This window comes from Haemaphysalis longicornis, unplaced genomic scaffold (assembly GCF_048455015.1).
Source record: "Haemaphysalis longicornis isolate Haplotype H1 unplaced genomic scaffold, Haemaphysalis longicornis Haplotype H1 scaffold_2, whole genome shotgun sequence".
Taxonomy (NCBI): domain Eukaryota; kingdom Metazoa; phylum Arthropoda; class Arachnida; order Ixodida; family Ixodidae; genus Haemaphysalis; species Haemaphysalis longicornis.
This window is the reverse complement of record NW_027526295.1, coordinates 245,096,556-245,112,757: the sequence shown is the minus strand read 5'-3', so window position 1 is coordinate 245,112,757 and position 16,202 is coordinate 245,096,556. Positions and strand designations below refer to the sequence as shown.

Sequence of the window (16,202 nt, the reverse complement as noted above, 5' to 3'; positions counted from 1 at the left end):
CCAAAGGCGTTCCGAGATTTTAGGCTGAGGACAACGGAGCGGGCTGAGGGTGGCCTTCATTTTGCCGGCCGTATGATTTCAGCTGCCGGGCGTGGCACGGAAATGGGGCCTGATCACGCCCAAGTGTTGGTGGCCTAATTACCTGCGTCCTTCGGCAGTTGCACCGGGTTGTACCTCATGTTAGCGTTTAGAGCGTCTTGGTGCTTTAAGGTCGTGACAGCGACCATGCAATTGGGGTTTGAACATTAATTGATTCATTGAAGGTTCACTACTGTTCTCCAGAAGCTCGGCAGGAAGGAATAATTGCCCCCCCCCCCCCTTCCCGCCTGTCACAGCAGCAACTATGGGCTTCAGGTATGAGCACGTGGTGTCAGAACCTCGAGGCGTAGAACCCCTTCTCAGGTTTGTGCACGAGTCGCTAGGGCGCAGGCGTGAGAAGAACGTCGCCGGACACGTTGTTCACTATGCCCGAGGGCGTGATGGTGATCCGCCCGAATCTTTATTGAACCCGTGGGCTGTACAGGTCGTCTAGAGTCATGCTCTCGTACATTTCGAAGTGGTCTAAGTGGTGGGACTAGGGTGCTTAACCGTAGTGCTTGCCGGCGTAACCGTATCCGAGACCGAGTCCGTAGCCGTGGCCGAGTCCGTAGCCGTGGCCGAAGCCGTATCCGTGGCCGAGACCGTAGCCACCATATCCGAAACCACCGTGTCCGTATCCGACGGCGACGGGGGCAGCCACGGCGACGGGGGCGGCGTGGACAGCGACGGGGGCAGCGGCGACGACCTGGGAGGAAAGAGAGCAAGGGTGAGCGGAGTTTACTTCCGAGCGGCAATGCAGGACGCGGAGCAAGAGCAGTGCAGAAGGAGGTTCCGCTAAGAGCAGCGCTTGCTACCGACAACGCCAGGAAAGAAGTTGTCGTTGTCTTGGCGCTAAGCCCTTGTAACGTAAGTGCTTAGATTGTAAACAGCATGACGTTGTTTTAGCGGCTTGGTTTTCAGCCTCTTGATTATAGCCCCGTTGATGTGGTACTTGATTATTCCTTCGTTTATCTGAAGCTGTACTCTTGCTTGATAGAGCAGCCCACCTAACTTATTTACTGTCGGAGACAACGGCTTTAGGGACGTAACGCTTTTTCTGAACGCCAAGTACTTAAAGTCGTATTACGCTGAGAATAATATACAGTGTTAAGATCATGTGCTGTTCGACTGCCTTCTACTTGTTATATCGTTTATACCTTACATCTTGGACACCAGACCATACAGCTTGCTGTCAACGCTGCAGTGTGGAGGTTCAACAAATTAAGAGATCGATAAATACTGATTTACGGGGATGGGGGAGGTGTTACCATTAACAAAGAAGTAGTTGGGTACTCGGAGTCATGAATAAACTCTTAGGTTTGCACGTGCTTTCTAGGAGAATATCAAGGTTCAGAGCATCCGGCGCTGGTGACGGTTGCTCGCGACTCACCTTGGCGAGACGAGGAGCATAGACGTCGCTCCTGTAGGTGACGGCGCTGGTCACCTGGGCGGGCACGACAGCCTTGGCAACAGCGGGAGCAGCAACGGCGACGGGGGCGGCGACGGCGACGCCGTGGCCGTAGCCATGGCCGAAACCACCATATCCGAGACCGACACCGTAGCCTCCGAAGCCGTGGCCATAGCCGCCATAGCCGAGGCCGAAGCCACCGGCGCTGGCGGTGTAGGCGACAGCGAGGACGAGGACGGCGGTAAGCTGCGGGGTATGAGAAAAGACGAGGACTGCGTCAGTTCTCATGACGGGCTATCCGCACTGAAGATGACGTTCTACGGGCACGCTGCGTCTCCCACTTTGCGCGCAACTACGTCGGGCACAAACAGCCCACTACCCTATCGAGTCACGTTCGTAGGCACTATTGGCAAAAAAAAATGAGTGAGTGTAGAACTGTAGATGCCACTGCGGGTAGTTGATGTGGGCTCCGCCTCCCCTAGCTCTGCTCTCCGTTATTACCTTCTATACTTTGTATCTGGCTACTATTTGTGTGCAAAAGTATTCCTCCACGCTTCCCCTATCGCTACACCGTATAGATGCTAAGCGAAATGCCTCCCCTCCTTTGAAATGTCACCGAACGCTGCAAGCTGCCCACCACCTTCGTTAACTGTCCACCCGGTCTGCTCAGCTACCTCGGCGGCGCGAAGGGACTATCCTGTTAGAGACACTAACGGCGCAATGGCCTGTGAAGATGGTGGGTGCTTATTATAGCAGCACACCTGCGTGGTTGCCGAAGAGTTCGATGTGTGGAAAGCACCGGGTGTGCCCCGCTTCGGACGCTAATCTCGTCTGCTCCAGAATGCATCTCCAAATGCGAATGGGAGCCGGCGAAGGGAGAGCAGTAACGGAAGTGAGCCTCCGTACGGAAGCGAACTCAAACGGGGATCGTGCGTGAGGCGGCAATTACTCGACAGCGACGGTGACGGCGGCCGCGCCACTTAACGCCGACGAACTGCCGCGGAAGCAGATCCGACGAACTGATCGTTCTCTCGACGGAGGTAATAAAATAAAGCGGAATGGGAGGAAATCCCGGCGCGGGCTTGCGAGCGACCCGTTAACAACCGACTCTTGTTCACAGCGCAGCTGATGTGCGCGTGCTTGTGGGAGCTACAGTCCTATCGGAACGCGCCGCTATCAGTGTCACTTTCCTCTCGTCGGAGCTATTGACCGAATGGTTGGAAAGAACTAGTTACGGCTGAACTTTCCCTTGGCGTAGCAGTGTTTACGCTATCACTGGTCCAACTACGCGTAGGCGCCCTGAAGCAAGAACAGGCGGCGTCTCGGTCGTAAGCGAATACGCGTCGGTCAATCCCATGCGGCGAAGGAGAGCGGCTCTCTCCAGGAACCAGCGGCTCTGTGCGGAACTCCTGGTCGTGCCCGTTTCTCCGGGGGCGTCGAGCGCGCTCTTTTCCGGAGGAGCCCTCGAGGCGAGCGTGTGGTTTCACGTTCACGGGATACTCACGGCGTTCATGGTGATGCTGCTGCTGATTGTCAGAAGACTGCGACTTCCCCAGTGACTGCCGGCCGCTTATATACCGGGCCAAACAATGACGTCGCCCCTGCGAGGGGAGGGGGTGGAAAGGCCCGGCCAGGTGGAGAGGTCTGCTGGCACGGCGACCTAGGCGGCCGTCCACTGGCGGATCGGCCCTCGCCGCTTGACCGCGGAATGCGCGCTGGGCGTGTGCCGGCGCCGTCGAGCGCTCCCGTTGAGTTGCCGTTCATCAGATACGCGCTCGCTTTCGATTGCGCGGCCGCCGGAGTACCGCCCGGGGCGGCTCGCCCCGCTGCGGCCACCGTCGGATATATCATAGCCCGATTAGGTAACGCTTGTTCTTGACACGCTTGCTCGCCGGCGACGCTTGGTCCTTCTCGCGCGGGTATGAGCGGCGGGCCGGTCAGCCTTGGAGTCGCCGGCGCCGGCCCGATGCGATTTCGGGTTTCCAGGTGTATATCTAAGCGGGTTGACTGCGACTCCACTTCCTGGTGTTCATTGCATGGTCCAAAGCAGGTGTTCCAGGAGCACGTGCCGACCTTCGCGGAGCATATGCTCTAAGAGAAAGGGTGGGAGCTCCGCTCCGTTGTAACAGAGATGCCCCGGAAAAGGGTTTACTACAAGCCATGTGTGACCCACCTTTGCATGTTACATTAGAAAGCATGAAGCGCTCCAAGCTAGCTTAAGCTCAAACAAGCATGCTTACGTACATAATGCTATTTTTAGAGTTGCTAACGCGAAAAGCATATTGTAAGGAACAGATGTTGGGAAGACCGTTCCACGTAATTCTGTTAACTGAAATGTAAGGTAGCGTCATGTTGTAAAGTCATTACGGCAATTGCGACAACACTGAGTCGAAACGTGAAGCTACGCTTCTGAATGACGATGCAAAAATAAAAATGGCCCAATGACGAGTTCTGACGCGATAAATGTTTTCTGGTACGTGACATCACGCAATGAAAGAGGTGCGTTTCATCGTTCCATGGTGTCACGTCCAAGACTCAATTTCAATACTACATACGCCTGGCCTGTTTATTTGTAAAATGTATTTCCTTTTTGGCAAAGAGACTGTCTGTTTAGGCGCACTATGGCAAAGCAGACTAACGGAAGCTTTCAGAACGCAGAAATTAAGAAGAATTTCAAAAGAACTTCTAACCGTGATGTTTCTTACTCTGCCTCTAGGGGAAACAATTGTGGAAGAAACATTATGTGCCATTCAACTTGGGGCAAATGCTAAAAAAAAGAGAAATAATTGCTCTTGCTCTAGTTTTTTCGGCATCCTCCCTACAGCGCAGTTCTCAGTCGTTACGCGATTCCCGACTGCAAAAAAAAACAGCGAATTCGGTACCAATTTTATGCTCAAGCAACGGTATGTGCAGGTCAAAGATACAAAACATTGGTTAAAATTAAGTGTCCTAAAATGATATAATATATATAGTTTTGGTCTGTAAATAAATACTTGACGAACTGCCGCCGTAACGAGGAAAAGGTAGTAACCCCTTCTCGGTCCCTTAGGGAGGCCTAAAGAATGTAAAGCTTTATAACTGAAGAAGTCGTCGCCAAATCTAGGACCTTACATTAATTTGCAAATCTTCGTTCTGCTTTTCTCATTTCCAGGTGGGTTCGCCGCGCTACTCTCTTGTAAGCTTAGTAGCCATTCCCAATATGCGAAAACAGAAGTTATGTCATCCATGTGCCTTATCTTTACATCAGCTTGCATTTCCGCTTCGTGGCAGAGAAGCCCTGCCACCAAGGCCTCCGCGACGGGGCGTTTGAGCAAGATGAGCCCGCTTTAAACATTGTTTCGCCGATGTTCAGTGTCACGTTCAAAAAGAGTTTCGAGCGCAGAGGCGTGGCCAGTGACAGTGAATAAGAGTTACTTGCTTTAAAAGTTGAAATGATAGGATAGAATGGACGTGGGGGAAGCAGTTTGGAGTCGCTGCACCGGTAGAAATATTTTTCGTGGGTGCTATGGTGAACAACACATTGAACTTAGGGCGGCAAGTGGTCAATTGCTAGCGCCTGTGATTGGAAATCTTCAGATCATTCCGACGCTGAATGACCCCTCCTTCAATGCACGCAAATGATCGATTGTTGTTCTTCCGAAATATAAGAGCCTAGCTCAGAGAAGTGTCACAGGGACACGAGTAGGCTCATATAAAAATGGGAACACTAAAACGGGCGTTTCATACACATTCCCATACGACAGTTTTATCTGTACTAACAAGTGACGCTAACAAGCGCCTATTTTGCAGCAGAGGTACGTGGTGAGTGCCATGAATCAGAAAATTCCGTTGAAATTATTGCATAGTACTCAAGCCAAAATCCTTAGATTTCTCATCAAACGCGAACTGTGACGGTAGTCGTCGTCGTCGTCGTCACCAAAATGGCCAAATGGCTACCGAAACGGCACCAAAATGGCCGCTGCTGTAAACAGAGGAGGAGGAATAGGAAAAACTTTATTTATCCCATCCGTGTACGTGCAGTCAGCCCGGACTAGTCAGGGGTGTACTCAGTCCAGGACTCCCTGGCTGTAGGCGGCTTTCCGCGTCCTATTCACCAACCGAAGCTGGGAGCAGGGGTCGGAGCTGGTCAGCGTCGCCTCCCACTGTGAAGGGGTAGGGTTGGAATTGGGAGGGAGGTCTGGGGTGTTCGGGCATGCCCACACTACGGGGTATAGTGTTCCTAATGCGGGTCAGAAGATGCACTGAGGGGAGTATTGAGTAGGGAATATTTTGTTCCAGAGTGTGTTGTGGGTGGGGGAAGGTATTCGTTTGGAGCTGGCGAGTATAACTCTTCCTTCTTTGGTGAGTAGCTTATGTGGGGGAGGAAACTGTTGTCGGGATAGTCGGTAGTGAGGGAGGATGTCGTTGTATGTTAGCAGGGGTTGGGGCAGATAGTGAATGTAGGTGGTTGGCATAGGGTTGTGGCTGTCCGCAATGGCCCGGTGTACTGCCTTTCGAGCCGAGGTTTGTGCCGCTTCATTGCCGGCTATGCCCGAATGACTTTGGGCCCAGATAATGCAGAGGTCAGGTAGGTGAATATTGTTTTCGAGAACATGGAGGAGATATATAAACAGTTGGCCTCACATCCCCTCAATTCGTTGCAAATGTCGTCGAAAGACGATAGCCTTCTGTCGTTTCTGCTGGGTAACTGCCGCCACTCTATCCCCCGCCCACATCTCATGGTGTTCCCCTCCTATCTAGCTCCCCCCATAATGAACGCAGTGCAGTTTTGGTTAAGTCAATTCCAAAAGATAGCGTTCCTAGAGCGCCATCTTTTGGGAACTTTTGTAGTGCTTGGCACTCTGGCCGATAGCTGGAGGCTTGGGTACGAGCCCATTGGTATTTTTCGGCTTAAATATTCTTTACACGGGTTTTTTATCAGTTCGAAAATTAGACACACGTCTATTTATTATTAAGAAAACACTACCAGTACCAGTTACGTATTTATGTATTGCCCCTTCAAAATATACGTAATGCTCTCTTTCTGATGGACTGTGTCGACAAGTGGGAAGTATCCTACCAGATTTGTAGATTTAATTTGTTTTGCGTTTATAAACGTTTCGTTCGAAAATTATTTTCAACTTTTAAGCCGGTCCGCTGAATCGAGAACCACACGTACGTACATACACATACATATACATACATACATACATACATACATACATACATACATACATATATACATACATACATACATACATACATACATACATACATACATACATACATACATACATACATACATACATACATACATACATACATACATACATACATACATACATACATACATACATACATACATACATACATACATACATACATACACATACATACATACATAAATAGCCAGGTTGTTAGAGGGCAAGCAGGAACCTTATTTATTTGGCGACGAGATTAATTGGAGAGGCCGGGTAGCGGACTTGCTCGAAGGCGACTGGCATGATCGGGTAGCGATAGCCATCTGCCGCCGATACTCTTTACCGTCTTCTTCGGGGAACTGATTCGGTGTGTAAAAAATACTCAAACGTGCCTTCCCTAAACTGAAATGTAAAACACCCGAAGCTTGATGGTAAACACGCACTTCGCAACGACCACTCACGCTGAGCTTCATCCAACACACCTGACAAGTACATCTATGTTGAATGTTGCCTCTATTTATATGATTTGCTTCCTTCTAATTTTTAAAATTTCAATTTTAATATTATTTTATATACGAATTCAATTCAAGTGTTTAGTGTTGCTTCTACCTATAGAGTTAAAACCCGATCTACCAAACTCACCGGGAACTACCAATTATTTCGTTAAATGGGTAACTTCGTAAAATCAGGACGGTCCTTTTACAAGCAGTTGATTCCATAAAGGGAGGCACGTTACGTCTAAATCGATGTCTGAAGTGAGGCGCATCCCATCAGCTGCCATGACATCGTCATTGCGTGGGCCGCGGCACTCCCCGGCCGATAATTTAGCATTGCAAGCGCTGTAAGTATGAGATGAAAATAATAACGATAAAACGCTAGGGGTTCCGGGGGATACGAATTTATCTCCATGCAAAAACACCTGGGACTTTCGCCTTCTTGCGCTACGTTAACATTGGCCGCACAGACTTTTCGGAGCATGCAAGCGCGTTCAACGCGTCCCCGGTTCCTTCGTGATCCCCAGCAAAGCGCCTGAGCAAGTCACTAATGCCTATCACCTGCTTCTGACCAAGAAGAGGAGCTTACACGGTGTATGGATCCTCAGCATCCTCTGACACCTCTTGTGCGCCCGAAACTCAATATATGACTTTTTAATCATGCAAAACTTCTGTAAAAACAAACCACATGCCCCTTTTATTCCATTTTTTTATTTTGTTACGCGAAAAACTTTGTGGTGTTCTGACTAAACAGATTCGAAGTTGCTCTTTTAAATGCGTTTGTTTCTCGAAATTCTTCATTACATCCGGAATGGCGCTGAATCTGCTTCGTTAGTTTGTGTTCATAAAAACATTGAGCCGCATGGGCATTTGCCGGAAATGCGAATTTGTTCGTTAGATCGGGAAATTCGGAAGATTGGGTTTCCTTAGATCAAGTTTTACCTGCGTAACTTTTCTTCTTGTTCTCTTTTTTTTTTACGCTATGAGCATAACGGCCTGTTCTGGGGCTAAAAGAATGACCCGTAGCCTGCACATAGACCTGCGAACGTGAATTCAGGTCATCATCATCATCATCATCAGAGGATGATGATGATGAGGTGGGCTTTACAGCATGAGTAAGGTGGGCCTTACTTAGGTGAAGCCCACTAAGGTGGGCTTTACTGCATGACGTTTAGCATACACACGTCACACGTACAAGTCAGTTATTTCAAGCTTCGATTGAATACATGTCCTTTATCAGCACCGGGAAGCAGTGTAATGTCAGGTAATCCCGCCCCAATTGTCCTCTTTGCGGCCTGGCCTCGATACTGATCCAGTTAACGTGTATGTGCGTGCGCGTGCGTGTCGTGTTTGTGTAGTATAGTTGTAAGTAGTGCGTTTACCTCTGATAAATCGCCCCTCCTTTCGTCCCATTATATCGACCTCCCCAACCATCACCGCAAGCTGCCCTATGACTGGAGGCTGCCCTAATCGGTTATCCCGCGTGTAAAAACAGTTATTTATTCTATACTAATCAAAAAGAATGCCATTGTTGAAGGCAAATATCTAGTTTGTTTACCCCCTCAGAAGGCCACGCTGTCAGTTTATTATTCAAACAAGCTGTGTGACAGCTGCAGAGGGCTCGCGCGGAGAAAAAAGATTCTGCAGAAATTCAGAGAATAATCGACGAATTCGTAGCATTCTTACGCCGCCTGTCTTGAGTGCAAGTATTTTTTCAGCCAATTTTTTTGTTTTTTCTGAATCCTATCCGACCAACTATCCCTAATTACGCTATCATAACGATTACAAGGGAAACTTTCGCGAAATCTGAAATATTGTGAAAATGCTGGGCCATTTTCCGCAATTATTTGATATTTTTCTTATTTTTAGCATTTCAAAATTTCGTTCGACCAATTATATCCCTTCACACAATTATAACGATTACAGGTGGAACTTCCCCGAAGTCTTCAATGCTGCGGAAATATCCTGCGTTATATGTTTTTGCCATTTTCCGTAATTTGTTAGTATTTTTCTTATTTTTTTGGCTCTTCAAAATTTCGGCCGAGCGATTATCTCCGTTTACGTTATTCTAAGAATTGGATTTAGAACTATCGCGAAATTTTCATTAGTGTGGAAATACAGGGCGTAACACGGTTCGCCATTTTCCATAATTATTTTCCATTTTCACTATATTTTATATTTTCAAAATTTCTTTCGGCCAATTATATCCATTTGCGCTTTTATAACGACGATTACAGGTGCAACATTCTAGAAATCTGCATTATTGTGAAAATGCCACGCGGTATACGTTTTGACATTTTCCGTTATTTATTAATATTTCTTGTTATTTTTAGTTTTTCAAAATATCGTCCTAGCAATTACTTCTATTTACGTTATCACAACGATTATGTTTGGTAACTTTCGCGAAATGTGTGATTGTGGAAATGCAGGGCGTTACAGGCCTCATCATTCTCCGTAATTATTTTTTATTTTCTTCATTTTCTAGTTTTTCAAATTTTCGGTAGACCACTAATGTCCATTTACGCTACTACAACGATTACAGGTGGAATTTTCGCGAAATATGCATTATTGGGGAAATGGCGAGCGGTATATTTTCGGTTCTTTTCTGTATTTTCAAATATTTTTCTTTTTCTTGTTTTTCTAAATTTTGTCCGACCAATTATCTCCATTTACGTTACTGCAACAATTGCATACATTTGGAACTTTTCCGAAACCTGCATTATTGTGTAAATGCAGGGCGTTACACGTTTCGCCATTTTCCGTAATTTCTGATATTTGTCTTATTTTTTAGTTTTTCGAAATTTCGTGCGACCAGTTATCTCCATTTACGCCATTAAAGCGATTACCGGTGGAACTTCCGCGATATCTGCATTTTTGTGGAAATGCAGGGAGTTACACGGTCCTGGCTGTGGGAGTACTGGGAAAAGAACGCTACGCATTAAAACATCAATTCACCATGCTGCTATTTAATTCAGCTCCTACGGTACAAAAAGAAATAAAAATGGCCGTCTCAAGGTTCTCATTCCAATCGGCTTTCTATCCGCTCGGCCCCGCGCCCTATATCAGCCGAAATTTTCACCAACAAATATTTTGCCTACCCCAATGCCAGCTTTATCGCAGAGAACTTCCGAATCGTACACCTCACCGCCGTCGCCTCCATGACCCTATTGCGCATCCCCCCCACCGGCAATTCTCCAGCAACTAATTTGACACTGCCAGAAATTTACGCGCTACAGAACCTTCAATGCCCCTCCCTCATGCATGGACTCTCATACATTGGAACCCTCCACGCTGACTTTACTCTATAGGAAGTGGTCTGACGCGAGAGCTGGGAACCTGCTCACTTCTCCCCCGTGGCATATCCAGCCTTCTCAAGAGGCCCGCCTGTATTACTGTTAGAACTGTCCAGTTTCAAGACGTCCCAGGACAAACAGATCACACATTACACCTCCTGTTCCCGCACTTGACCTACAGTCCTCCTGACCAAATTAAAGGCATCTCTTTCTTACTTTCTCTCTCTCTCTGCCTCTCTCTCTGCCCATTTATTTCTCAGAAAATTGTCTCCAGTCCACGCTGTGAAGGTGGTTGGAAAGCACAGCTGTAAACGACACCCACGACAATTGCTCATGCGACGTCACTAGAATTCACACACGTGGCTCTACAAAGAGTGAAACCACCCATTCTGCCTGCTTTTACTTAGAATTCGCAGGGGCGCCGTGCCGAACGCAAAAGTGTTGGCCACGGCCTGGCTAGAGCGGCGGACGACGCCGCTGCTGTAGCACGGACGTGCGTCGACAGAAAGAAAACAGCGAGGAGCGTCATTCCAAGGGGGGACAGCGGAACCTAGCCATCCTGATGGGCTAGCTCGGGGCTACACCACCGCGTGACTCGAGCACGGACACCGAAACAATTCGGCATGTGAACTTAGCGATTCCCATTTCTACCTATTTAAACTAGTTTAGTTAGTATGTATGTATGTATGTGTGTATGTATGTATGTATGTATGTATGTATGTATGTATGTATGTATGTATGTATGCATGTATGTATGTATGTATGTATGTATGTATGTATGTATGTATGTATGTATGTATGTATGTATGTATGTATGTATGTATGTATGTATGTATGTATTGATTGTTCATTGGAAAAGGAAGATCCACCAACAGGCGTAAATTGTCTCGCCTATGGGGCGCACACCGCAACACCTCCTGGTGTAGGGGAGGGGGGGATAGGGAGGAAAGAATACATAGGAATAGGAGGACAGGGGAGAAGGTTGACATTACCATGTATATACCACGCACAAGGGTAAATATAAAACACAATAGAAAAATAGGAATAAGAGAGAAACAAAAGGAGTTACACGTTGAGAAAATTGGCATTACAGAGAAATTAGTTAGTTCGAGAATTGCGAGAAAGCTGAGGGAACTCTAATAATCGCTATTTATCAGAACCAGTTGCTCCTTTCGCCTTTTGTAATGCCTGTTAAAACACAACTGAATTGGTATTCACCAATTTAGAAAACAGGGTCCCATTCGTGGCAAGCAGTGCGCTAAAGGTAGTGTTTGTCTAGTTGCCAGATGTCTGTATATGGTCTCTACATTTTGTTTTCCCGCCCTGCAAACCAATCTTTAACGTATCTTTCCCGTACGACCAGATAGTTCCGTCGTGTCGGAGTTACCCAGGAGGTGCTGTCGAACAATTTAATCAAGCCGTGCGAAGGAAGCGCGCAATGGACGCGAAGCTGCGCCTAAACGGGCCCAAAACAACCGTCACTAAAGCAGACGACTATTAAGGCCTCGCCAGTGCAATTACGTCACGGCCGAAATAGACTCCAAATTGGCATTTTTGAAATTAACGTGCACAAATCCTGTCCCTGGAAAGCTTACCAACAATAATTCTAATTTGAAGTGCAAAATGTGGCTTCCAAACTGCTAATGACATAACTTACTTGACGGAGAGTTCATGCATTAGGTGAAATTATTATTTTTGCTATCACTTGTCATCTCCCTTTCGTTACTTTTAATTCCCGTGCCTGGCTGTCCCTAACAGTGAAACGTAACCAGAGCACGATTAAAAGCAGGGTGGGCCTGCGTTGACGTGTGTCCGTGTGTTGAGCGAAACACTTTTAAGAGACTTCCCACGGGGTATTATCACGAGAGACAGGACCGGCGGGTTCGGTGGGCATTTTTAAATTTCAGGAAAACTTATATATAGCCTTTTGTGCACAAGGGGAAAACATATCTGAAATTAGTTTTCAGAAAAAAAAGGTCCCCCAACCAGGAAAAAATTCCTATAGCCGTCTCTGGTGGCAAGTGCATTTGAAGAGTCGCGCGAAATTCGCAACTTTTTGGCTCCAAAACACGAAGTATTGCAGCTATTCCCGTTATAATTTTAATGCGGAGACTTTGCATACTGTAAAATGAGCTCACGTAGTTATTTTATGTTTTGGACTAAAACTATTTTTATAAAGAAATTACAAACTTCACACTTAACCGAAAATTGTCAAAACGTCAGGCTTTGTTCTGTTTCCCTCCACTTAGAAAAGCTAGGGAGTTCAATATGACTTACGCCTGCTGCTTTCCCACGAGCGTAGTCATTACGCGGCCCCACGAAGAAGCAAGGTCACTCAACCTGGTATTCACAAACGTAACTTTCTTATTTATTTTGCTTTTGACACTTCTCGGTGCCTTAACGCATTTCAAAGACCAAACTTATGTTGAAGGGACGCCTTTTAGAGACCTTGATGCTCATATCCGCACGCAAAATTGATGATAGGGTATTAGCTGTGATACTGTACCAGGCGGCGGCGTTCTCCTTTCTCGCCGGAGGACACCTCTTTTTAAATTTGGAGCCCGTCCTGGAAAAACAGAACTTGTCGTTTTCGTGCAGCAGAAACCATCGTCCACGAACCGACACCACAGATAGTACTGGAGACGCGCGCCAACACGCCGACAGACATACTCGCACTCACACGTGGAAACGCACTGTAGTTTGCGGTGCGGGCAAAATCCGCCAAATTTGGGCATTTGTCCATTCAATTTTTCAGAAAAAGCGCAAAAAACAATGAGTCATCAGCGTCGCAAATTCTTTACATCAAGATTAACCGTCGCAATGCCTTTGTTACATAGAGGTCGCCGATCCATGTGTTATAATAGGGCTACAAGTGGGGAATTTTCAAAAATTCGTAACCCCAGGAATTCGTTACACAGGTATTCATTACATCCGGGTTTAACTGTAGTTTTGTGGGCAGCAATAAGGAATGGCGAAAGAGTGAAATGCACGTCGGGGCCGAGTGGCTCAACCCAACAGGGATCGGGCCGCAAGAAGTTGGGGTATCGAGACGATTGCGTGTGACTGAATGTGCCTTGAACGCACCACGCACATAATGTGGTAACCTCATTTCATCAACACAAGCTGTCATACCTGTTTCAATCCTCCTTGCGATTCGAAACGACATTGTATCAAAGGCTTGCAAGCAGAGAGTGGTAACAATGGACGTCTCTGTTGAAATCACCATTCAGCGCCGACTCTGGCGTTTCTTTGTCGGTCAGGGTCGCGTTAACTATCGCACGCACAACACACCAAGGAATAAAGTCGTACCATGTGAAACAATGTTACAGCAAACCTCGAATGACTGGTTTTATTCCAAGCAAGGGAGCCGAAAGAGGCTACTGAGTAGATTCAAAGATTTCGGGTGAATATGAGAGATGTCAGTGCACAGTCCACGCTCTCGTGAGACTAAGGCGGGTTTAAAATAGCCCTTTTCCCTGACCATTGGGGCCACACTGAAGCCTGATCATTGGTGCTGAAGCATTTCTAACGTGCCTACGGCGACTCCCTGCACATACACAGTGATGGCTCTGTTGACACAGAAGGAGGGATGTGCGCAGAGGCATTTTTCATACCCAGTTTGAATATTTCGTGGGCTGCCAAGGTGACGCCTTTGGTTTCATGCAGCCGGAATGAGTGTGTTGCGACCGAAGCTTCGCAACTGCGCAAAATGTCATCATTTGAAGGGCCAAATTTGCAATATTCAGCGGTTCAAAGTCAGCTCTTTACATGTTGCAACGGGCTGTACCCGTGAAAAATCCCTGTCAGCAATTCCTACTTTTACTAAAGCGGCTCAATCATGAAGGCTCCACCGTGCAATTTTAGTGGATCCCGTCGCACGTCGGTGTACCGGGAAACGAACATGATGGAAGCCAAGCGAGGGACGCCTTTGGAGTACAAGGTTCCAACGGATGCAGAAATAGACAGATAGCGAGCACCTTAGGCGGCTGTGTAGACCGGTACATCATACTGCCATGGCGAAATGTTTGATGAGCGCCGGCGTCTGTCTGCTGCACCGAGTAAGAACAGCCCGTACACCAGCTTGGCTATGTAAAATCAACATTGTCTCATCCCCTTTGTGCCCCTCGTGCAGTGTGCCTGGTGGCATTGATCATTATGCTATGAAATGCTCCAAAACCAACCTTGAGCGGACGAACATTTTTTTCGTTATCTCCGGCTGCTTGGAGTGCCTCTTGCTACATGGGAGGCATCATTTTTTCTATAGGCGCCAATGAACTTCGCGATGGGAGGTGTCTCGTCTTATCCGGGGATTTTTGCCGTCCACATGTCAAAGTTATGCGTGGTGATTCTCCGTGTCTCCGATACGATAATGGGGACGATTAGGCGGAGCAATTACCGGTAGTTATGCAAGTCTAAGTCCACCTCATCTAACAACACATACATACATGCATTCAAAGATTTCCCGAACGAGCGAAATCAGTTTTTGATGAGACTGGATGTATAGGCGAGGGTGTAAATATTAAAGAAAAAACACCACGGGATGTCCATTCCACAGCGGCTCCTTTAAAAGCTCCTTTACCTATATGAATCTCCATCAATATAAGGTTTAAAAGATCTCAGTTGCGCATCTAAAGCTACACTTGTGGCACCCTGGAGAACTCTTCCGCTTTTTTTGTTGTTATTGTTAAGTGGCTTGCCCTATACGCCTGGGCATACGAAACAGTGAAACGTGTAAAATTTTCCTATAGCAAAGGAAAAGGACCACTGGTCTTTAAACAAGGTCCTTTCACAAAATGTCTGCAACACGTTATGGCTGCACTCTTCCCCTTCCCATGTCTGGTCTGCAGCTTCCATGTCTGGTCTGCAGCTTGTTGCTGCTGCTGCTGGAGGGAAGGTGTACGTGCGGAGAGACGAACAGGCTCCCGCCTTGCGTATTGCTAGCATGGCAGACCTGGACAAGATGACCTCGCTGCCGGGGTAAAAGGTGTTCGTTGACATGACGTGGCTATTACAGTGTTCAGTCACAAATGCAAGTTTCTGAAGCAAGTGAATATCATGATGTATGTGCTCTAAATAATTTGTTTAAGGATCGTCCTAAGCAGTTTTCTGTGTTCCATTTAAACGCTCGGAGCCTCAGGAACAAACAAGATGAATTGTGTAGTCTATTCCAATCCATTTCCTACACTTTTGATGTCTTGCTTTTTACGGAGACATGGGTGGGTGATAAAAAAGCCCCAAATTTTCCCAATTATGTATATAACGGGCTGACGCGTACACATGGCAGGGGTGGGGGCGTTGCCATTTATGTTCAGCAAACAATACCTCATGAAGTAGTAGCAGAATTTTCTTTTATCAACCCTGACATCGAATGCTTAACTGTGAATATGGGTATTTGTACCGTTGTTGTTATTTATCGCCCACCCGCTGGGAACAAACTTCATTTTTTTGAATTTCTAGAAGACCTATTTTGCCACCTTTGCAGCAACCGCAGGTCCTTTGTAATTATGGGTGATTTAAACATAAATATGCTGGTAGATGATGCTCCATCCCTACAGCTTAAAGAACTTATTAATTCCTTCGCTTGCACAAGCCTTATTACTAAGGCAACACGACTCACTGGGAAAACCGCAACGCTATTGGACTTGTGCATTTCAAATGTACATCCACCTGATATCGCTGCAGGTCTCTTATCACTTGACATAAGTGATCACTTGCCTATTTTTTCTTCTTGCCGGTATCACGAAAAAGA

The 16,202-nt window shown here is 46.9% G+C and overlaps 1 protein-coding gene across 1 annotated transcript; it reads right to left on the bottom strand.

Annotated features, from left to right (window-relative positions):
• Positions 1–455: 455 nt before the first annotated feature.
• On the bottom strand, positions 456–3,173 carry LOC144167727 (uncharacterized). Its single transcript, XM_077696907.1, has 3 exons — positions 2,991–3,173; positions 1,469–1,732; positions 456–784 (listed from the first exon to the last, which is right to left on the bottom strand). The coding sequence occupies exons 1-3, from the start codon at positions 2,997–2,999 to the stop codon at positions 584–586; spliced, it is 474 nt and encodes a 157-aa protein (XP_077553033.1). The 5' UTR covers positions 3,000–3,173; the 3' UTR covers positions 456–583.
• Between the last annotated feature and the right edge of the window lie 13,029 nt (positions 3,174–16,202).